Source organism: Ruditapes philippinarum, unplaced genomic scaffold (assembly GCF_026571515.1).
Source record: "Ruditapes philippinarum isolate M1 unplaced genomic scaffold, ASM2657151v2 ctg2855_1_1_1_1, whole genome shotgun sequence".
In the NCBI taxonomy this organism is placed as follows: domain Eukaryota; kingdom Metazoa; phylum Mollusca; class Bivalvia; order Venerida; family Veneridae; genus Ruditapes; species Ruditapes philippinarum.
Window position 1 is genome coordinate 148,515 of NW_026865398.1, and position 26,330 is coordinate 174,844.

Below are 26,330 nucleotides of genomic sequence, written 5' to 3' on the forward strand. Positions count from 1 at the left end.
GTATTAGACCTCAGTGGAGCTCCTTGAACGGGGCGCACACCTTTTCTAAATCGGGCATTATACACCGCTTATCATGGAACTGCACTAAAGTTTTACTACATTGATGGTTCCATGATGACCGCTGTATGAACACATCTGCGGAAGATTTTAAAATTCAAAATTTCACTATTACCATGTTTAAATGTGGGGTTCTGCTTAAGCCGTTATAGGGGGACATGGACAGTAACTTGCACTTTTCATTACAACAACATTTATTTACATACTGAATCAATCCGATCATGCAACATTTTGTCGTTTTGGGCTTTCTTTAGGGATTCCGTTTTTCTTAATGTTATTAGGCTGCACACATAGCACATGACAAGAACACAAATCAGTAAGTTGTTATTGTTGTATTAAATGTAAAAACTAACACATTGTCATAACATTGAAACATAAATGACACAACTTGCCAACTATTTCTTTTGAAGTTCCGGAAGCTCTAAGTTAAGGAAATCTACCTGACTTGCCCTTAGACGCTGATTAAATTTCCATTGTGAGGGAGTGATTTCAACATACTTCTCATCAAACAGGTCATACTTGGGCCATATTATATCCTGATTAATTTTACCCTTTGTAATCGATGGGCTTCTGAAAACAGAAAGTAAAAATCAATATTAAAGAACTTGAGCAGAACTATACTGTACGTCAACACAGCGATAGGCATGATTTATGCAGAAATAAATATTTCGCAATAAGCAGATAAACAAGAATTTTGATATTATCCATCTACAATTAAAGGTCGCTTCAATAATACGAGGGGTTATCTAAAAATGCGTGGACTTTTTAAATATCTGATATATCTATATTTGAACGTCTACGTGTATTGTAATGAAATTTTATCAGCATGCCTTGTAGATTATTATCAACTACTTTTGAAAGGAACAGTAAGCTGCGTCAATAAATAAAAAGATACAAATGAATGAAAAAGAATACGGCCTCAATGTAGACCACAGCGATATTCGAAATCCGTTTTTTAGTATTGCCAATAAAGCTAAGGGACAAACTGTTACACTGAGCCTGCAATTTCGTGAAAATAATATCACTATGCACATGCTTTTTACATAAAGTTATTAAATACAAATATAACAACATATTTGTTTACTTGATTTTTACGAATCAAAATAAAACTAATTAACACAACATGACATTAACTGCTAATAACAACAGCTCCTCCCATAAACCAAAACAAAAAGCATTTCATAAGAGATGACGCCGCTCATCGGCGTCGCCAATGATTTTTATATCGCTTTAAGATAAGCACATGCACGACACCTTACGCACGGTAGAAAAGCGCAGTAAGTCATCGTATATTGTTTCTAAAAAAATAATAATAATTTCAGTAGAAAACCCGCTAAGCATCGCATTTTTCTTCTTTGACGTCATTTAAGTAATTCTTTAAAATTATTGACGTCATTTCCGTTATTTTTTGTTGATATCGCTAGAAACGCTAGACGATGATATTGTTTTCAACTGGAAAATGACGGACACGCAAAAATTAGAAAATCGCTGGATCATAAATTAATGTTTGTGTAATTAGGGAATGACACCTACAAAAAACATTTAATAACATTTCACGATCATAAGACTTATTTAAAGTGTTTTAGTGGCATACAAAATTTAGTGATTGACATTACTTTGAGAAGCAGTAATGGTCATTGACTGCGTTACGATGAACCCGCTGGAGTGCGCCGTTATCGCCGACATGTGTTTATGTAACAGTCAAATGTGTTGTAATTATAGAAGCTACTTACATGAAATTTTTTCTGTGTTAATTTGTTATTACCCTTCTAGCCAGTGTAAGAATTTCAAATCTATATATAAAATATATTTTACTCAACACAGAAAGTCCACGAATCGGATAACCCCTCGTGTATGTCAATAAAATTGAATTGAATCTTACCCAGATTTGGCAAAACTAGTCCACATTTTTATCATTTCTCTTGATAATTGGTAATCCGAAGGTTTGATAATATTGACAGTAAAATTCCAATACTTTAAAATGTTGTCTGCAAACCCAAAGACAAAGGGAATTTCATCAGAGTGACAGGCAACATGTGGACCCTCAAGTGGGGGAGCTATAGGTACAATACTTTTCGGTGGTTTTGCCGAAAACTGATACACATAAGTCGAGGTTTTGGCATTCACATGTGATTTCGCGGTAGATATAGAATGTGCATTAAGGAGGGAATCCGTTAAAATATCCAATGTATTTTGCAAACGCTTAGTCATATTGTATGGGTCTTCCCAATCAGTATATTGGAAAATGGTCATATCCGATGACAGCTTTGTTGGTATTTCGCCAAGAAATCCTTCAATTACTCTCGGAACAATGATATCATTAAACTGATGCTTTGAAATGTTATAGCTAATAAACGTTGGTGTTGTATTGTTTATATATAACATAAACAAGTCCTGGTACACAGCACCGTCAAAATTATTTGCCCCGATCATTAAATCTATCTCCCAAAAGTTTGCATATTTTAATCTGTATTGAGGATCAGAAAGTTCCGATAAAATATCATAGGTTTCAGAAACCACAAAATCATTATCATAAACAGGAGCCCAGGTCATATTTACTTCATTAAATGAGCGCATTTGTAGAGCAGCTGAAATAACTTCTGCCTCTGGCTTACTTTTCAAACATAACGAAACATTAGAAAGGTCGCTGCACCCGAGCGATTCTGCAAACTTAATTGAGTGTTCGTAATTTGCATTGCCATGTGTAACGGCCCAAGCAGCAATTGTACCACTTTCAGCTATGGTCCTTTGGAATAAACATTTATTCCCAAGATATATCATCTGGTAGATCACACTGCTGGAACCCGCTGATTCTCCAAATATCGTTATATTATCTCTATCACCTCCAAAGTTTGCAATGTTCTCATTCACCCACCGTATAGCTAAATGTTGGTCCCACAATCCATAGTTCCCTTTCGCCATAGTGTTGTGAGTGCTGAAAAATCCTAAAACACCAAGTCTGTAATTAAGTGTTACAACAATAACGTCACTGAGAGCGCTGATGACGCCGCCTCCATAAATGTCGCTATATCCCTCAAAAAATCCGCCACCATGGATCCAAATCATGACTGCCTTTGGTTTGGTTGTAGCACCGGAAGAACTTGGTGTAAAAATGTTTAGATAAAGGCAGTCCTCAGACATGGTATCAAGTTCGAGTTTATTTTGAGGACATCGTAACGAATATTTGAAAGCCTTAAACGGTGAAGGAAGTGTGGCCTTCATGACAGGCTTTTCAAAACGTAAATGTCCTGTCGGTGGTTCAGCATATGGTATTCCAAGATATGTCTGCACTTGAAAACTCTGATTTTCAAATTTTATGTGATCAGTAAAGCCAATTATCTCACCATATTTCGTTGTAGCTACTACATGCCTTGCATTTTGTTCAGACGCGACATCCTTATTTCCAAACAGGAATACTAAAATGATATCTACAATCCATTTTAAATACATATTAGAATTATGTATATCTGTAGTATATTTACTATCTCAATCAAACTAAATTAACATATGAACATGAATGTCATATCTATATACTTGACCTACTTATAAGATCGTGACCTTTTCAGATATCTCATTCAATATCCCTTAAATTTTGCTTACTATCTTGTTATAGGTCAGGCGGAGTTTACCTTTTATCTACGCTTATTTATGTGCAATATTGTTAACAATTATGTTTTCGTTTTCTGTTACAATATTTGACTTCCTACCTTCAACTATATGTTTTACAAATATGTTGCTGTGTTTAAGGATCTATACATACATAAATAAACAATTTTCTGTGATTTGACAGCCATAACAATCATTTATACACATAAGAGCTGGCGACAAGCTTCTCAGAAATAATAATCGCTTACAAAAGAAATCTACTGAAATCACTTTTTATAGCTTAGTGATACGTATGTCAAAAACAGGACTGTAACCGATTAAGTCTGAACGATTTGATAATTGAATGATAGTCTGTAACTATATTCTATTAGTAACCGACCACTGTAAATGAAGTTGTAAAATATATTCATCATTTTATTTAAAAATTTGATGAACACGATTTTGATTTAAAATTGTCGCTTACCAAATAATATGCTTTTTATGAAAACTCGATATACATGGATGTCAATGCTTTATTAGGGTACAAATTATAATAAAAGATATAGCGATTTTACGGATGATAATTTGAAATGAAATTAAGTGAATGGATGAATGAAATGATGAATGAATGGGAAACGAACGGATAAACCATAATACAAACCGACGTCGGTTGATGCAAAATTTGCAGGAATAGGTGTTTTTATATTTGATACTTATATTTGAAGTGGCGGCATGGCCGAGTGGTTAACGCATCGGACTAGTAATCTTATGATCGCTAGCCGCATGGGTTCAAACCCCGTCAGGGGCAATCGTTGTTTCCATGAGCAAAAAACTTTACACTTATTGCTCAGTACTGGTTGATTCCAGGAACGGATTCGAAAGTGTGTCTATAAGCTTATAGCTTCCTACAGAGTCGATTCAAAATAAATTATGTATAAACCAAATATATAGATATGTCGGCATCAGTTTCAGCCAAAAATTTATAAAGTATTTAGTAAAAAATAACATAAATTGTTCTGAAATCATACAAATGTTAAATTAATGTAGATCTTCAACAGATCTATTATTATCGTATTGACTTTATATCTTCTGTTGAAAATGAAGTTGAAAATGTAAGCATATTGATTAAATTAGTACATTCTATTATATTAATAAATATTTTTTCTTCATTGGGTTTAGAAACAAGAACAACAAATAGATTGATATTGATAACAAATATTCTCTTTGTTTCCTTCCGTCTGCTCGTACAATAGCGTATATGCAATAAAGTAACTTCTGCAGATGTTCTGAAATTCATAATTTTACCATTGTTATGTATAAATGTTGAATTCTGCTTAAGCAGGTGCTAGGGGGCATGGACAGTATCATCCACGAACTGACTTAATCAAACCTAGCCTCCAACATTTTCAATTTTGTTGTTTTGGACAAGTTTTAGGAAATTTTATTTTCTCAATTCTAACAACTAATTATATACATTGATATTCTGTATGGTTTTGTGGTATTATTATTAACTCTCAGATCGATATTTCAGTGTCAAGTCTTTAAAACCCTATGATGGATGTCATAGAGCTGACTGCTAAAAAGACGAATTATTTAGTTTTACTTGAGACAACATCAAGAAATGCTTAATTAAAAAGGAAATAAGTTAATAAAATATTATTTTACATATAAACAAATCTAAGTGGCATTTTGAGTGTTTATTACAATAATTATTATTCTTTTATTTGTGTTGTAGACTAGGTAACATCACTATGTTTTTATTTGCATACGGGCTGACATTTTTACTTATTGGAGTTATTCAAAGTTTTTGTTTCATAATAACTAACACAATCACTTGACCTCTCAAAGTGACCTTAGGCTTACTTGTTCGCAGCCGAGTTAAGCTAACTCACTTGTTCGCTGCCGAGTTGAGCTAACTTGGCTTTATAACTTTTAAACATTCACTTTTATAGTGGTCATTGACCAAAAACTTTTGATAATAAAAACCGTTGACAAAGAATAAAATACAATTGCCTGACGTGTTGGTAAAGGCTTAAGTTATTTTGACGTTGAACCTTACATCTATATCGTTCACTATTTACAATTAAATGGGCATATTTTAACGTTACATTTACGATTCGCAAAAGCAGTTGTTATCGAATTTTTAATTCATGCTTAGTATGACGTAATTTTAACGTTGTGACTGAAGTTGTTGTAAGGAAAAAGTTACGGGTGAAATGAAATTAAATACCATTGAAAATTGTTTATTTTTTGGATAAAGAGTTTAAGATATAATGGAATATTTTGGAATATGCAAGAAAAAAATATCTTACATATATTTGCGGCTCAGCTCAAAAAAATTATCCCCTGTGAACATTGGCCGTAACCGGAAAGTCTCCTTAACGCCCAATGGGCGGGTCCACTCGAACGACTATTCCGATCTGAACCGCACCATATGACATACACTATTATGATTGCTATTCTTGTCTTCTGTTTAAAATTATTTTTTTATTGACATGAGTGCAGTTACAAAATTGAAACAAATTTATGAGCACAGTTCATGATGAAGAATTGTGCCACAAATTAAACTCATCTTATATTTGTTTCTTAATGCATTTTTTCAAATAAAACGATGTTATATATCACGCAATGTAAAGATTTATTGCACTGATATAACGAAAAAAGAAAATGCATCTCTCTATTTTCTTAAATTTATTCTAAAGCAATCCGTCACTATGCTTTAGGATGATTTGGGGCAATTTAATAATAAAAATACTAAACTTTATCTTAATATTATAATAATAACAATGTGACACACACTGAGTAAAGGTGAGATTAAATAAGCGCTAAAATATTAGCGTTATTTAACAGAATGCCAGGTTTTTATACGTTAGTCGTATATGTGATAAATTAAAGTTTCATCTCTAAAATCGATTGAATGTGTTTGTTAAAAGGATCGCATAATATAATTCTAAATTCAGTATTTAACCATCTCTCATTTGATATCCTCTATGACATGTACATATATCGTCATTGATTTGTTCCACTCAAATTTTATTATTACAACCAGCATTTTTAATGTGATCATGTATTTTAAAGTCAATCACAATCCTAGCTGTATCATGCAAATAATATCTTATTTAAGATATATTCAATATCTTAAGATGAAGTTGTTTGTGATTGATGTCCTGTGTATCCATAACTATGCGTGGTCGTTGAAGTTATCGTATTTCGTTATTAGTTTTGTTTATCTATGCTTCTTAAGTTGACACTATCTGACAATACATGGTTTGATAAGATAAATTATTATAGTTGTTTCAAACCTTAACTTACAATATATTACCTAGAGGGCTCGAATGAGACATTCACATAAATAAAAACATTGATACATTCGAGCAAGGCAACAATTAACATTGAATAGTTTTATTATTATCTTACCATTCATCGACATGTTACTGTTTTGAACGTTTCTACCTAATACATAAGAATGAATAAATAAATGGATGCATTTTCCTGTATTCTATTTGTTGCTTTTATTAGGAATATTATTTAATTAGTATATTCTCCTGTGATAAATAACCTAGCTATGAGTTGGGAAATAGAAAACGTGTTGTGTGACTTTGGTTCTCTTTTATACAGACCAACGTAAAAATATAAAGTAAATATATGTTAGAATATCGTTGAAACAAAACTAAAAAATAGAGGAGATTATCGAAAACTTATCTTTATTATAGTAAACATGATGTCAATATGCTACAAATACTTTGAAATTCTTGTTTACGCCCAATTTATGTTTCTGTTAGTTGTAACTAATTTAACATCATATCCACCGTTTCCTTTAATCGCATTTTCGTAATGGAGGATCATTTACATATTTTGGATTTACCAAATTGAATATGCAATATATTTGACAATGATTTATTCAAAAACAAATATTGTAACTATGATGTGTTCTTTAATATGCAGGTATTTTGTTTTTAAAGATAATATCAATATTTAAGCTTGTAGGAAATAAGTGGTTAGTGATTTTAATTCGGGTTCAGATTAATAAGATCCTTACAAGAATGATCCTAGTAAAAAGAAATCATTATTTTATGATTTCAGTTAACACATAGAAAGAGCATTTCAATTTTGTAACTGCAATGAAACAGGAAACCTTTAAACCCGATACATATACTAATTTCTTCTCTAGCAAAAACGCTCGTTTAGGTTTCAGAAAGCATATCATAAGCATGAGTCAAAGCATACTTACTTCATAAATGAGTGCATTTCTAGACAACGTGGAATAAGTCCAGCCACTGGCTTACTTTTTAAACAAAATGAGATATTAAAATGATGAACATTCAACTTCAAATCAATTGAGTATTCATAATTTGCATTGCCATGAGTCAAGGCCTAATCAGCAGTTATACCACTTTCAGCTATGTGTTTATGGAATAGAATCTATTACATGGATATATCATCAACTTAGTTACATTGCATGAATCCGCTGATTCCAGAAACATCGTTATATTATCTATACCATCTACTTAAAGTTTGGTTATACGTTTGTCAAAAACAGGACTGTAGTCAATTTAGACTGAACGATTTGATAATTGAATGTCAGTCTGTAAACGTGTTTCAATTAGTAACCCTCAATATTCGTTACGTATTAAGATGTTATAGAGTACTGCCATTTTAACGAAAGTGTATTATCAATAGTTCTTTGCAGTTGACCTTCCAATATATAAATACTTGGGTCCAAGATGAAACCACCATACTTGAATACATAACCATATATGAATATTTTAATACATAACCATATATGAACAGCACATAGACGGATTGCCCCCGTGAGATAATAACGCAAACGGTTATTTCCTCTTCTCTCGGCAGACAAATTATTCTAATACAATTTGGTAAATTCTATTGCTAAAAATGTCTCTCCCAGAACTCAACCTAGTCACTAAAAGTGGCTTTGTTGCTGTTAAATCAATTATTACAATCGATGTAACATATCTTACATAATAGAAACAAGAAATAAGAGACCATAAAAAGGTATTCTAATATGTACCAGATAACTGTCTAATATTATTAAAGTAAAGATATTTACATATGTTACAAAATGTCATTACAATATTTCAAACGCAGTGCCATTCTTAACAATGCTAAGGTTTTCCGTTGCCTGATGATTGCCCTTGGTTGTAACCATATTTCCTCATCGTGTAGTTTTTAATGTTGGAGAAGAATAAAAAAACGGCATTGATTGACATGAAGTCTGAACTGGAGGAAAATATAATTCAATTAAGCTAAATATACTTTTAATCGATATTTTTAATCCGTGTAGTTTTTTATTAAATGATATACTTAGTATGCCTTAGAGAAGCTAGTACAGTGAAGTGTTTACCTCTTTTCTTCTATCCAGCTAGCTTACGGAACGTCGGTGGTTCTACTCAGGTACCCGTTCGTGTCTGAAATAATGCACGGAAGGGCACTTGAGGTCTTCCCCCACCAGTAAAGCTGGAACGTCGCGATATGACCTATACCTATACCCAAAACAAACAAACAAACAAACATCTTTCCTAATCAATTATGAAAAAAAATAATCTTTAAGATTTATAATTTTTTTATTTATGATTTAGCTTGAATATACGACTAAGAATTCTGATAAAAACGAACTTATATCAAAGCTTGAAAAAAAAACTATATACATAATTATACTTGTAGAGGCTTTAAGCGACGAACATTGACATATTATATGTGCTCTAAAACACGCTAAGAAAATCCATTTAGAAAATAACAACACAGCAAAGTGAAGCAAATAAAATGCTAACGACGCTTTTTGATGAACGTAATCTATAATTTTAACCAAATTAATTTGATATGATATCTTAGAAGTACAGTTGTCCTACAAATATTTATATGTCAATTAAAAGCACGTTTCCTATTTTGACATTAATTGTACGAGCGACTGAATTTATGTATTGCATGGCCGAGTGCTTAACGCGTCGGTTTAGTAAGCTATTGATCACTAGCCTCATGTAATTAAAACCCTCCTAGCGGCAAATCCTTGTTTGGTTTCTTAAGTATGTAAAAAAAAACTGAATACTCATTGCTTCGTCCTGGTTAAAGATTTTTTTGTTATGTTATTTGTAAATGTCAGATACGCATCGTTCAGGTACAAAAAGAGCAATATAAATAAAATAATGACATGGAAAATATCACATTTTGCGTATTTGAAAGCAATGTCTGACGACTTATGCTATGCTTGGTCTTGTATAAACATTTCCTGGGACAGTGTTTTTTCTTTAGGGGGGCGGGGTTGTTGAAGGAGTTCATGCATAAGGCATTATGCAGGTGTCACACTGTCCCGAATTTGCCATCAGATGGACACACGAATATGGAAATTAAATTCGGATCTGATCGTAATAACATCGTGCCATTCGTGAGGGCATCTTTTGCCATCGTATGATCCCCGGCTGAATATTACAAGCTCCGGCAGCTACTTCGTGAGCGGTTCCAAAATCTTTGGCATGCCAAAAAATTGCCCGAAGGCATTGCAAAGATTCATTTTCGTGTTGAATTCGTATGTCAGTTTTGCCTTTCGTAAGGCCGTCGTGAAACCATCTTGTGAAATCGCATAGTCTTCGTCTTTTCTTCTTGTTATCATCGGTGCAATCTGACATTTTTAGCCTCAAGAAGACAATACGAAGTAAGCACGAAGATTCCCGATTGTCTTAAGAAAGGAACACGACTACGTGAAGCCCCCACAATACTGTCGTGTCACCATCGTATTTTGGTGCGATGTCATCGAGATGGGACCACGATGAGGACGAAGAAAGCAATTTTAGTGACTCAAGCGTTGCATGATTATCATGGTAGACATATAAACGGCTAGACCATCTTCCTCATTTGTCACTCTTGCACAACTCTACAGAGACATCAAAAGCTTCCATTATTTGCAATTAATTTACAATTATTTTCAGTTTATTTCCTGTAGAATTACATGTTTTGATGATGAGTCAACCGAGAAAAAGAAGGCAGCAGCATTGCTACCTTTGAGACACCTTAGAAAACATAATGAGACATACAGGCCCACTTTGGGTGGTATGAAAAAGTTGTATCAATTATGATAAACACGATCAACAAGGAAAGGCAACATTCAATGAACGCAACCCCCACACAACCAAGCAACAAGAACCAAGTAACACAAAAGTACCCCCCCCCCCCCAGAAAAACGGACAGGGCGCAAGGTAGAGCACGGATAGGCTTATCACATAAATGATACATAAGACGAAATAATGGTAAACGACAAGGAAATCAAACAAAACAAATCAATGATTGATATAATAAATAAATAAAACTAGGGGCAAAAGGGAAAATACTTACCGTAGACGAGAAAACAACAAGGAATGCCGACAAAAGTGTCACCAAAACAGTATGAAATAACAAAGACATGCATCTGAGGACAAAGAGGGGCGCCGCCTTGGACCGGTCAGCAGCATAAGCACTGCTAGGGAGTTTAAATCGGTTAATAGTGCACCAATCCTCACTCTTAGCCACCATGTTCCTATTAAGGAGACGGTGTAAATAAAATGAATCCTTGCCAAGTAAAATTTATAACATTTGTTATGGTTTCAAAAGGTAAAATAAGTAAAACGAAGCAAGGCAGAAGATGAACATTAAGGCAATTCAGTCCCAAAGGGAATAAGAACTGTCCATCATAGAGTATCCCACTTGGTCCGTCAGATGTAATCAAAAGAGGAAAGGACCAATTGTTAAAGTGTTGAACACTAAGCATGCGGTATATCTTAAAAGGTATAGTCAAAACCTCTTTTGGTTCAACGTTTAATAATTTTAGTGAAGGCAACAATGACCAAAGATCTTGCGGAGTTTGTAAATAATATCTCCATTAAAATCATTCTTGAATCACTACTGAATTTTGAGATTAAATCAAAGTTACGATTGTTAAATTTTGTAAAATATCTACGTTATTTATAGCAGTAGCCCTGTTTGAGTAGATTGCTAGTAATGAAAATATTTAGCTTGTTAAAATCCTTCACATTGCTAAAAGCTCTAGCGAATTTAATTTACTGAGATACATATACCCCGTCAGATGTTGCATGCGGTACGTCTCCATCTAAATGTAGATAGTTTACTATACCATAATCAAAGTCATCACTTTTATCATAGATTTTTGTGTGAATACAATTGTTTTTGATTATTATATGAAGAGCCAAGATAAAGTTTAAACGTAGATTAATAAGCTCCCAATACTATCTGCAACTGAAATTTGCCGCGGTTGGCCGTGGGTTGTATACCACCCGGAGGTGAAAGCCACTTGACGCCTTCGTAACCACATACGAAGGCATCGTACTCAAAATACGACGTCGGGTACCTATCCTTTGACCTTCGCTTGTCCTGCTGGTAAACTACTTGCTACAAAATTGCATCTTTGAGGTGACTTCGTGTGTGTGTCGGATGCCATCGCGTGACCTTCGGTTAGAATTGTGTGTGGCTCGGATGCGATCGCGTGACCTTCTGTAGGAATCGTACTTGTTTCGGCTGTTGAGAGACTATCGACTAATTTCGGGGCTATCTTCGCACGAAATTAAAAATTTCATATTCGTATGCCTATCTTGTGTCAATTTCGGGACAGTGTGACGCCTGCATGATTGATCGTATACCATTATTATTAGTATTCTTAAGACACTTTACGCAGTATAAAAGGAGCTCAAAACACTGAACGAATTACTTTTTAAACTTTGTTTAATTTCCCCTGACTTGCATTGAATGCCCCTTTGATTTGGTGGTCTGTTTAATATTTGAAAATTCATGTGAGACAATTTCTAAAGCTTGAAATGCTGTGACGCCAATTCAATATGTTGGTTTAAAAAATAGGTGTAAACTGATAGATTTCTTTTTCTATAACTATAGAATGATATTTAATAATATATAGCTAGAGAAGGCAGACGTGTTATTAGAGAAGAGGAAATTAAAATAACACAGTTCGTATTCAAACCTATGATAAATAAAAAATACAGTATAACGCAAAGAAAAGAAGGAAATAGTCTTAAACAGTATAAATACACATTGAATCAAATGTTATTTTTGAATTTATAACTCGAATGAAAATAAAGCAAACGAAATAAAAAAAAAGAACAGAAATGTTCAATAGATATTTATGGGATGGCCATACTGTGTCGCGTTCAAGTTTCCATGATAACCGCCATGTGAACACATCTGCGGATGTTTCTATATTCGAAATTTCACCATCCATTATCATCCCTAAATGATGATTTCTGCTTGAGCCGGTGCTAGGGAAATGGACAGTAGCTTGAAATTTCAATTACCGCCCACGGACAGGCTCGTTTTGTGCAATATTTAGGTAATCTTTATTTCACTCTATTTAAGTATGAGGATACAACTGTGAAATTTTACCTTTTCTTAAGTATAAAATGTGTTAAAAATGTTTCTGGCCAGGGAAGGAATAAAACATCAATTTATGGCCAAAATATCTGATTATATATCAATGAAATATTACACCTGTACTGGAATTCACGTAACTGTTTTATGTCAACTACAAAACAATTATTCACAAAAAATCAATATAAGCATTTGATATTACTATGTATTAACAGTTTCGTTTACAAGCAAAAGGACACTCGTATAATGTTGTAAAGGTCAATATGAGTTAAGCCACTTGTTATCTTTCTATCCTTCCGTCCGCCCGTTCGTCCATCCATCCATCCACCCACCCATCCATACATCCATCCATCCATCCATAAAAGATGAATTTTACAGTTTGTTGACAACTTCTGGTGTATTTTGTATTTATTTCATATATCGATATCAGTTTCTTTCAGAAGGAAATGCAATGAAGAATCCCAAATATTAGAAAGAAAGAACATGGGAATTTAAGATAACCTCTCAAAAGAGCAATGTTATTCGTATTGATATTTTATACTTTTTGATGAGAAAGATTTCACATGTTAAGACAAATATTTAATTAAACTGTCATTATGTAGCTAGCTTAGGATATATAAACAACAAAAATAAATTCCAGAGCTTAATTAGAAATGTTCGCTTTGTTTCCTTTTGACTTTTGCATACATGTCTTTCCTAACAATAAAATTTGCAATCGAACAATTATATATATTTTAATCAGACATGATGACAAGAACTGTAATGTGAATCTTCCTTATGCTTTATGCAATATATTCAATAAAACTCAGTTACTTAAATTTTTGACACTAATTGAACAAAGGTCACGTGAATTAATATACGATAAATATGAATTTTATTCAAAGAATGAATGATAAAAAGGGGTAATTGAAAAAAGTTATATTTGACATTTCATTGTTTTAAAACATTTATCCATTTAATTTCGTTTGCAATATCTTAACATATTTAAAATGCTTACCGCTTAAATAGCAAACGATATGTTTTAAAATCATCATGGAAACATTTCCATTTGTTGAAGGTTTATTTAATAGTTAAAAGGGTCAAGAAAGGGTATACAGGTATACACACCGATCTCACCGTTAAAACTATACAAGGTTTTGCTATTAATTAATTTATGATGTGTTGCCCTCTGTTTTATCTATTTTGTTGACAATGGTAAGTAAAGAGAATTTTAGTCCTTGGGAAAATTCAATGTTTGTTACGAAAATCGTACTCAGTAGTTTACTAACCAAAATTTACGGGAACATGTTCTAAAACAAAAATGGAACAACACACAATAAACAGCATGTAAGGTAAAACATTTACTCTAAGCATTACCGTAAAATTATTATTTCGAAATACATAATGATTTTGTGTGTTTGTTTGATTGAGTTTTACGCCACACCGACAGTAAAGGTCATATGGCGACGTTCCAGCTTTACTGGTGGAGGAACACCTGAGTAGAACCAATGACGTTCCGTAAGTTAGCTGGTCAAGCTTCCTCACATGAAAGAATACGCAGTCCCTGTCCGGTTGAGGGACAAGTGGTTTGAAGTCAACGACCTTAACCACTCGGCCATGGATGCTCAAATTTCATAATGAAAAATTCGTAAAAGGTATATATAACATAATTTTTTGAATGATTTTAAGGAATCAAGACGTTCATATAACAGTTAATTAAACTTTGCCAATGCATGATGATCAAAACGGAGGGTATCTTGAGATCAGTCTGGACTTATATAGGGTAAAGCAGCGTCTTAGAGCCAAAGCCGTTTCTCAACAAACTACTAACAGACATCCAAAAGTTCTCCAAAAACAGGAGACGTAATCTATTGCCTTTGAAGAACGAATAAATGGATTTTTCAGTGATAGAGTTACATAAAAGATATATACTTTATACATTTCCGATGTACAACAAAGCTTAACATGCAAACATTTGTGTTTATACGTATATATCAGCTTAAAATACAATGTATGATTAACGTGTAGTGATGCAGTGTGGTTATTGTATCAGTTCTTAAAAATGGAAAACATGTAATCTGAAAAGCGGTTGATACAGATATTGAGGGTACAAAAAAATAATAAGTTTACCAAGAATTGAAAGAAACATTTAATAATAAAACTTCTATTGTAAAGAAAGGCTGAGACATGCAATCATTGATAACCAAGCACAAAGAATTAGATTTTTATTTAACTGTAAAATTGTATCATCATTTGAATGAGGTCTGTAATCAGCATGTATCTAGACTGGTCAAATTATTTTAACAAGTGTTGTGTAATGATGCATCCGCTAGTATTTTCTGACTGCAATGTGAAACTACAAGGACAGCAAATGATAGCTTTTAATAGCCTTGAAGTGGTCAGGGCTAGAAAATTTATATTGTTGTTGCTTTATTTGTTTTTTTAAGAAGATAAAGAGAGAAAAGGCAGGTTGTAAAGTGTTGTCTAGTCCAAAATATTACATATTTCTGGAAAACATTTATATCATCAGATGCAAAAGAAGCAATTTAATTACAAGCATTTTGGTGCAAATATTACAGGACCTAAAGAACGAGTTAGAATGAATTTCCAATATTAGTCCAAAATATTACATATTTCTGGAAAACATTTATATCATCAGATGCAAAAGAAGCAATTTAATTACAAGTATTTTGGTGCAAATATTACAGGACCTAAAGAACGAGTTAGAATGAATTTCCAATATCTAATTGCAATCAAACTAATGCTGCGACTGGTATTAAGTAAGATAGGTTTTGCAAAATGAAAGCCTCTGTCACACTCTTATAGGTACTATAACTACTGTAACATCAATGTCTTTTTATTTCCTATTTATTGCAGGTAACCGAATTGAATATGTTTGCGGAATATGATCTGAAAATTATATTTTTGATATTTGAACATTCCGTTTATACAAATATAAATCAAGTCTTATATTTGCATTTGACTCGTTAAACAACTAAATTAATGCATTTTAAAGGAGAAAGTATAACGTAAATAAATATCTAAACATTGTATTGTATAAGATTATACAATATTACTATAAATTATTTCAAACAAAGGTTATATTGTGGTGATTTTCAGTAATTGTAAAAGTGGAAAGTTGAAAACCGATGATATACAACAAAACCCCTGGGCATACAAATCGAATGGTTTCAAATCGTGCTTTGTGTAAAACATGACAGTTTTCACCATATGAGAGACAGTAACAAAATAAATAAATCGAAGGCATATTTGTCTACCCATTATTTCCACGACACGTACATATTTAGTATCCCCACATGAGATTATTTTGAAAATTGTTTTAAAACAGAAGTTATGTTCTATGTTGAGTAACCGTATCAAAAGCATCATAAAAAGTCAAGTAAAATGCAGTTACAATGAAAAGGAAAGTGTGAACATAGCTTTAATTTTTTCATTATATCACATACACAATGACCATTTCTATATTCCTGTATTATTAAATACTAATTGGTTATAGGAAAATTTAAGTTTACAGCTAGTTTATTATTACAGACTGTTTTAATTTAATTATAGTATGGACTCATTCTCTCAGCATGTATATGATGTATCTATTTATAGACTTTTCCTGAAATATTACAAACATTTTTTATTTCATTTCATTCAAGTAAATTTAAAAATGATTTAGTTTATACAAATTTATTTAAGTTCGAATGTGTTGGAAATTGTAAGCTTATTGAAACAATCTAGAATTCGTTCCATGAACCAAACAATACTAAGCAATGAATATAAGATTTCTTGCTAAAGGAAACATGATTTATGCACCCTCATCGAGAATACGTTATTATATAAACATAATTGTTCATCAAAACATGAGCGATTTCAATTGATATTGAACACAAATATTTTCAAGATAAAACGTGAATAACAACACACATTTAACATTGCATGTCATTAATGTCTAAGCCGTGATCACTTGTCTGTAAAAATCTATTTTGAGAAAACAGAAACTCAGTTCAAGAATATCTTAATGATGTGACAATATTTGGTTATGATATCGTCTTGAATTTGATGGGATACAATCATCAGAGAATTAGAATCTCATTTGTTTGTTGATTTTATTACACCAGTATTTCGTCCTGAAAACCAAAATAAATCGAGTTTACGATATGAAATCTGAAGGGAGACTGACAGCTTATAAATTGAGTTCTTATCCAACAGACATAACTCGATGTTCGTAGTATTACTTGCAATGATTTATCATATATTTTAGTGATCTCTTACAAAGATAAAATTGCATAGCTGTGCGCACTTATACCGCTAAATATGCCTCTCTATATAATTAACTGGCAATCTAGACAACGTCATGTCATTATTAAAAAACAAATATGAAAGGATTAAGAAAAGCTTTTAAGAAGCGTTCTTTTTGAAACGTTCAGTAAACATATGTGTATCTGGTTGGGATATCCGGAATACCAACAATCAAAATGTAATATATCGATTTAAAGCGCTATTATTATTATTATTATTTTTATAATTATAAATATGCAAAATAGATGATAATGGACATAGAGATAAAAATAACATAGAACTGTTCGTAACCATTTCTTCACCAAATACGGATTTCAGTTGCATATTTTTTTCTCTATTTATTGCCATACTGAGTTTTGTTTAAAATTGATAAAAATCAGAAATAATAAATAGACTCCTAAAAAGATTGTTATTCTTTGAGGCTATTTATTAACTGGTGTCATTTTCCAGAAGGTTTTACAGGATGTCTAAATTCATTTTATTGTTTCGGGAAAGAAAATGAAGAATTTATTACAGTTATATACCGTCCAATCATATGAAAATAGTAATCTAGTATTATTTCATTAGCCCACTAACGACACTTGCAGAAGTTGCTCAAAGCCTTTTTTATAATAACTAAGTTAAACACAAAATCCTTTTTAAAGTGACATTATGCTCAGTTATTCTCTGCCAAATTGTTGAGCTAAATTGGCTGTAATATATTTTTTTAAATGACATTGATCAATAAAGGTTGCAATTAAAGATATGGATAAGATATAAAATGTTAACAAGTGCCTTAAATGCCCCCGCTACCCCCCCCCAAAAAAAAAAAAAAAAAAAAATAAAGAAAAAAAAAAAATAAAATAAGACATTGTCCAACTGTATGTTAAAGATACATTCCGGGGTATTTTAAAATTTTTAAGATTGTTCCGTCAGTCACGCGGGTTATAGAATTATACGTAATGTACAAAACTATAGAATTGAACACAAATTTGGTAATAGCTGATGTAATTTAGACTTTGACGATTACATCCATTATTAGCCCTTACATGGGCATAATGTCGTTTTACGTTACATAAGCAAGTCGTAAAGAACCGTTTTTAACGAATAATGTTTTACAGCTTCGTTTTCTTTTGACTTTATCACCAACAGATATGTTAAGATTGCTTTTCCTGTCGTTTTCTTTAAATTTTTTCAGTGACATTATTGTAGTGACAAAATGGAAACAAATCAAATACAAATTATATCTTTTTAATGCATTCATTCAAGAAAAAACAATATTATACGTTACACAATGTTAGAATTAATTTTACTTATAAGTGAAAAGAAGAAGGTGTGGAATTATTATATCTTAAAAAAAATCTTTGGAAGATTTCTATTTTGCTTTATGCTGATTCGAAGCTTTTTATATTGTGTATGTTATCAATAAAATAATTTTATATCTAAATTGATTTAATTGTGTTTGATAAAAGAATCGAATAATATAACATACAATTCAGAATTAAACCATCGCTCTTTCGATATCAACTATGACATGTCCATAAAGCATACTTGATTTATGTTTTTCAGTAAATTTATAATTATATGCCTCGTTCAATGACATGTTGAACTATACTTAATACCTGAGTTATTTGCTCCAATGCCATAACTATGTTGTGTTACAAAACAAATAACAATAATATAATATGTGTTAAGCATTAGTTAACAAATCATGTTTATTGGATGCTAAACAGTTCCTTACGTTTAAAGTTGAGTGGATATGTGTTATCAAACCATGCATCTTAAAAATTACATTTGTTATATTCAATTACAATAGTAAAAAGCATTATTCACAACAAATATTCAAAATGGCAAAAGTTTGGTTTGAAAAGTGTATCTGTTAACGGTAGTAGTGTGTGCAAACAACTGCCCAACCCTCCCTTTTTATTATGACGACCAACATATTTCAACGTGAAATAAGGACATGCTTCAATCAGAATGCCCACAGATCTCTGTATAAGAATGGTGATCATGGAAGTTTTAATTTGAACATCATGCCATTCCAAGGAAGTGGTATGCGATGACAAATTACATAATAAGTGTACCCTTACTGATAAAATAATTTGCGTTATATGGATTCGAAAAATATTTGTTTATCATTAAATAAGTTTTGGTTTTAGACACATAACATGGTTAATGCTTAACTTGTTACAACTAGTAAATATAAACTATATACCATTAAGTTATTGTAGTAAATAGCCTTCTTAAAAGCTTCGCTTAAAATCCTTTAACGCAAATGAAAAACATATAAGAAATGTCACTGGTAAAAAAAAATGTCAACCTTCCTACTAAAGACATTGTTTGCTTGGAAGAGAAGAAATACCTCTATCAGATTGATTCATGAATAATTAAAGGACATGAAGTCGCCTAAGCTTTGGCATTTTCCATTACAATTTTACTATGATGTTAGAATATATTAGTTTGTGATCATTTATAATTTTCTTATTTATTTGTTTGAGTTTGAATAACGTTTCAAGCTGTCAGATGAATACTGTCCGATCTGATTTTATGTTGTTTAAAATATGTTAAACTAGTACGTGTAAAACGTTGTGTCAGAATGTTTACAGTTGAATTATTAGTTTGATCATATTTTATTATTATATTTTGATCATATCTTATCGTTTATGCATAATGATTCTACAATTATTAGAGTTAACTTATTTATCAGACTAGCTCTAAACTCTTGTTAGTAAAAGGATAATATAAATAGTATCCATATTAGATAAATGACAGCCATTTGTTTGTCAGATGAAGTTACATTACTACTTTTTTATTTTAACACGTGCCAATATTTTTACTTCGGAAATTGCTCAAAGCTTCTTTTCATAATAATTAACCCATTCGATAGGCTTAAAGTGACATTATGCTTAGTTGTGAGCTGCTTGGTTGAGCTTACTGTGCTATATTTTAAAAAAATGACTTTAAAAATGTACATTGGCAAATAACTAACTGATGACAAAACAAAACTATTGTGTACGGTGTTCCTAGAGGGTCAGCGTGTTTTCTCTGAGAACAAAAAAAAGCGAAACATGACAGTATGATAGTGACAATACGATGGTGACAGTACGACAGTACGATGGTGACAGTACGACAGTACGATGGTGACAATATGACAGTACGATGTCGTACTTTCACCATCGTACTGGCGTACTGTCACCATCGTACATTCATGTTTCGCGCTTTCCGTTCTCAGAAAAAACGCGCTGGCCCTAACAGAACAGCATAGATGAGAATAAAATAAAACAACTGCCAATTATTAGAAAAAATAAATAGGCATCTGTCTTTATATTGTGTGTGTTAGAGATACATTCGGAAGGATATTTTAAGATTTTTTTCCAGTTAGTGTCGTTGGTCATATACTTATTATTTCATTAAAACTTAAAAAAAAATGAAATCAATTTTGTTAAAGATTAAATCAGTTTTACCTTCACTCTTACATGCACTATTTTACTTATTATAAATAGTCATAGTATCGCTTTATGTTATTATAAATAAACATTATCGTCCGTTTGTTATCGAAAAATATAGTTTTACAGCGTCATTGTGTTTGTATCTTATCATCAAGGAATGCATGTAGATTGTTGTTGCTCGTCTTCTACTTTAAGCAATCTCAGTGACATGAATGCAGTAACAAATTGGATACTCAAATAATAAACATTAAACATTCTTTATCCCCAGATATATTCCAGGTAAGTACAAACAGTTACTACTAGTATTTACAATAATCATGTCAGAAAAAAGAGAAATTAGCAATGCAGCAATATCTTCTTGATTTACCACATGTCCATGTGATACCAGCAGAGTAAAAGAATAAGGGTCATTTTCCTGTATTAAATAGATTATTCTCATTAGTTTTTTTAAACAAGTTCTTTCTAAATAAATGATACTAATGAAATCAGTAATTGGATGGGAAATATGACACATGTTTGTTATAAATTGGGCTCATTCCCATAAATAAGGTAATTTTAATTGAAAATAATTCGATGCGTCAACATATTAAATAACTTACTATGTTATGGTATATGTTTTTAAAGAAAACGTACACGTAAACGTAAAGGCCCATTTTGCATACTCACATACCTCACTTACACCGTCTGAATAAAGATACCAACAGCACATTTGATTATATTTAAATATTAGTTAAATGTGTTTAAAAGATGCTCGTTAAGACCTTGTTTTATTAAAATAAAGTCTAACATAATAATACATGCTTACCATTCTACTAACTCAGGTATTTAAAGCAAATTTATCTTATTAGGATTGCCAGAAACAATCATTTTTAAAAAAACGCAACAAGGTATTTTGACACGCGGAGATTGGAAATAGTTTTTCCGAGATTTGTTTACCATTTGATGGTGTTCTAAACTAGTAACTTGTGACTGTTCAACTTTTCAGATATTTCTTTTCTCCGTTCTTGTTCAGATTCATTATTTGTTTTTGTTTGTGAAAAAATGACCAAGAATGCAACTCTTTTTGTTTGGGTGGGCTAAGAAGTGCATAAAATCGATATTTAATTTAATTAGATGTAAATATTCATGATACTTTGCAGATTGTAAATTCACCTGATCTATTAACAATTTCAAATTACTTCTTTAAGGCTTCACTACCTCAGAAGTGCTCGATTCATACCCTTTACGTATTTTACTACAACAGTACATATATGCTCCTTTCGTTCCCAGTTTTTGAGGTGTAGTATTTATTTGACGAAATGACTATTATGAAAATAACAAACAAAAAATGGATAACAATAGGTTTTACTTAAAAATTCCTGTAGTTTCATTTCTTCTCAATACAGTATACTTTATTCAAACTTCAATTCTTGTCTAAAACTGTTTAGATGATGGGAACAATTGCACGCTTATTTTGTATCCCCCCTTTGGCTGTCTTGAGGTACTATTTTTGTTCAAAAACTTATATTTTTGTTTGAAAGCTGTGTTGTATTTTACATACATATAAGACAAAAGGGTAACACATAAATTAAACAACAGTTTCTAAAACCTTGCTTTGAATATAAAAAAATAACTTATAATTATACTGTTTCTGATAAAAAGAAATCAGGTGCAGGTTGTTTTGTTTGCTCAATATTTAAAACCAGTATATTGTCCTGACAACCGAAACAAGACGTTTAAATGATGGAAAAAGATTCACAAGATTGGAAGTTAAGAAACTGGCTGTTTTTAGGGACACAAACATGTCGAGTCCACCTAATACATTTTTAAATCATACATCTTTTCCGAAAGGGTATTATACAGACGATATTAAACTGGCATGGATGAAAATAATATATAAAACTACGTCTAGTATAACTTAACTGAGAAGAATTAAATACCCTAGAACCTATGTGATATAGTATCATATTGGTAATTCTTTAAAGTACCAAAGCAATTCATTGAATGTTTTTTAAGTCACCCTTTTATGTCTCAAGATAAGGAGAGACATTTGAACATATTTATAACAATAACCATTATAGTTATGTTTTTATCATCAGTGTTAACGTTATATCTCGTGGATATATTAAAACCACACATTCTTGTTTCTGTATATATTCCGACAATTAGTTTTCAAATGTACTCTTCTTATCAAGTGATAACATAGATAATTGTACTTTTATACTAGACAAAAAGTCATGTTGATGGCTCAGATATATTATTGATTATTGTCTATTATAATGAACGGTTTTGTGTTGAAAGTTAAAGCCTAAAAGCTGAATAATTATGCAAATTTGGTCCAAAATAGAGAATAAATATCAAAAGTCAAGGACAAAGCTTAACTATTCGGATTTATTATAAGGGATCGGCTATTGTGATAAGTTTTAGGTGACATGTCGTAATGACACCAAGTGTATGGCGTTTTTCATAGGTCAGTTGTCTTTCTGTCTTTCTTTAGATTTTTCTGAGGGCAGGGGCTTTAGTGCAAATAGGTAATGTTAAAAGGTTTTAAAACATCGTTTAAAGTACATACAACATTGACTTCCATCGTCATCATCATAATCATAGTTTATTTAATCAGCATGATCATAGATATTATCACAATCATCATTAACGTTATTGGCGTCGTCGTTGTACTCCTTATCATCATTATCATCATGCTTAAGATGATGATAATGATGATAAGGAGTACAACGACGACGCCAATAACGGTAATGATGATTGTGATAATATCTATGAATAAATTCCCTGTCACATGTCAAGCTCTACGTAGGGGGGGGGGGGGGGGAGTATGCAGGTGTTTTTGCACTGACCTCTACCGTTAATGAACACCATTTTCGAACCGAAACGGAAATATTCTCAATTGTGCCATTGTGGGCTTTTTATGAATAACGTTTTTTTTTCCTATTCTAGAGAAATATTTTAAAATGCATTATTGGATAAAACATAAGTGAATTTTAATCATAAGAAGTTGTTGAACATGTAAAAAATGTGATAAATTTGATAACATATGCATAACATTCTGCATTGAAATAAAGCCACTTAAGCAAATAACTCACTTATTAAGTATAGTTCAACGTCATTAAATGACATGTATATTTATAACTTTGATCGAATAGCGTAAATCAATAAATAATGCTCCAAGCCAAAGAAGATTTCAAATGAGTAAGAATTAATTGCTAAAATTCTATACGCGTTTCTTGCTTTTGCTTAATCAGGGAAATAGATTTAAATAAAATAGATACCAGTACTTCTCTTCAAAAATGAAGTGGCGAATAAAATGCCACTGTATTGTTAGGGAAATATTAATATTAGGAATACAAAACTTCCTTCTTCGTTTTCTCAAATGAATCAGCTTTTTTATGTGTTCATTATATATCATTGAAACTGAAACTGAAATTAATTGTTTCCTTTCTTTCCCGAAACAAAATGAATAATAAAAACAAGGAATTAGAATGTTTTGTCAAAAGTTCTAGAAAATGTCAGGTTAGATTCAATTCCATGATAACTTTCAAATTTCAATAAAGGATCATTATTCTAAAGATAATTGTCAGCAAGAATAATAAACCGTAATATTAAAACATAATGCAGTTTCTTTTTATAAAACAAAGCCACATATAGTACATATACTGTCTTACAAAAGATGCGATAGATTACATTTTACATGTAACAAGTGTGAAATATTAATGCAATTTCAATGAGTATGCTGTCTAAAAGAAGATTAATTTTAAAATCTAAATTCCGTATTGTATGTTTGGATTCGCCAACTTATGTTACATAAAAGATCTGATTTAGTTTATTCGGATTTAATTCAAACAAACTTGTAGTTTTCTTTCTTTAAGATCAGTAAAGTAAACCAGTAATTGTCCACATTTTCAGCTGTAGGGTTTATTTAAATGAATTTTTAATAAATTGAATTGAATTCATTAACACTGAATTTTTACTGTGATAAAACAAAGTTCTGTTTCCAAGGTTGTGTATAGTACAATTAGTTAAAATTTGGTTTTTGACTGAAATCATATTATCAGGAATTAAGACACATATTTAATATAATATTGACTGCTATGTTATTTTTAAAATATATTTTATAAATTACATTGTTTTACTTAATATTTTAACTGAATTACGTTTATACATCTTCGAAATTAATATCACAAGACAAGAAATTCATATTCTTTACACTTTTACTTGGCCCATTTACATGTAAGTCAGACAGTCTTCTGAATGGGAATCTAAGCGTGCAAAAATTCGAGTTCAGTTTATAGACTACGTTATCTATAACAAAAAATGTTCTGTCATTCAATCGTAATGTACTCTAACCTGTGGCTGATTTAGTTCGTGTATCAGGACAGACTGATGTTTCTTATAAATGTTAATCAGCAAACAAGTCATTCGTTTAAATAGTTCGTGATGACAAGTAAATATATGAAAACGGATTCGATTATCCCGTAGGCGTTATATAGACTCAAATAAGTACCTCGTTTTCTGATAACATAATCATAAAGACAAGTAATTACGATTGTTTGACCATACTTTCCGTATATTCTGGGGGGGGGGGGGGAAGAGAAAATGACAAATTTAAAGACTGTCGAGCATGAAAATATGTATGATGTATAACCTTTTTGTTGAAGTCTTCTGTTGGTAGCCAACATTCTTTCATCAATGCTTAGTCGACTGAATGCTTTTAGTGTATTGCGATAGAATATGAGCGTTATTCAACTACTTTTTATGTAAGTGGGGATAAGAGCAAATATACATTTACAAATAGATTGGAAAGTTCAAATTAATTAGGATATATAGTAAGAGATAAGAACTATGGAGAATTATTTATTGTATATGCATTAGGGTACTTAATTAAGAGCGCATTTCCAGCTTTTCATTTTGGAAAGAACGCGTTAAATTATTCGGTTAAATCTGTTTTCCTTGTAACAACACTTATGATTAAAGTCAAACTAATAAAAGGAGAATGACATAATAGTTATACATTTCTTAACTTCATTCTTAACGTTCATTTTGTAACGTTAACTAATTGTTTCAATATTTACATTTTCCGTCTTTAATTTTACTGTTTTTATCCATATATTTAGGGATTTTAGCACATTCTCTACGCACTATCTCCACTACAATGTTCTTTGTCATAAACTACAAAGATTAAGACCTTATGCAAAATCCAGTTTTATACAATTGATATTCTTTTGACAAAACTGCTTAAAGCAACATGTCTACATATTAATCTCATTTTTTTTTTTTATTTTATCAAAAGGGAATATATTGTGAAGGGAACAAAGATAGTAATTGTAAAATTAAAATGGCACATAAAATCTAAGCCCAAACAAAGGAATGAAAAAAAGACAGGTCAGAATATTCCAATATGTAGACCTTTCTGCATTAGTTACGCTATAGAAATAAGGTGTTAAGTACCATAAAAACACAAACCCTCAAACAGTCAATAATAAAAAACAATATTGCATGTAAAATTGAATTTGCAAATGCTTTATTTTCTTGACATTTTTATACATTTTTTAAGGTTGTTTACTTGAAGTTTATTTTGGCTCATCTGGCAGCATTCAG

General features: G+C 31.5%; 1 protein-coding gene across 1 annotated transcript; it reads right to left on the reverse strand.

The window, feature by feature from the left end:
• Window positions 1-374: 374 nt before the first annotated feature.
• LOC132728849 (cholinesterase 1-like) lies at window positions 375-3,590 on the reverse strand. The gene is made up of 2 exons (XM_060714532.1): window positions 1,940-3,590; window positions 375-627 (listed from the first exon to the last, which is right to left on the reverse strand). Exons 1-2 carry the CDS (start codon window positions 3,505-3,507, stop codon window positions 453-455), a joined length of 1,743 nt encoding a protein of 580 aa, XP_060570515.1. The 5' UTR covers window positions 3,508-3,590; the 3' UTR covers window positions 375-452.
• Window positions 3,591-26,330: the final 22,740 nt, after the last annotated feature.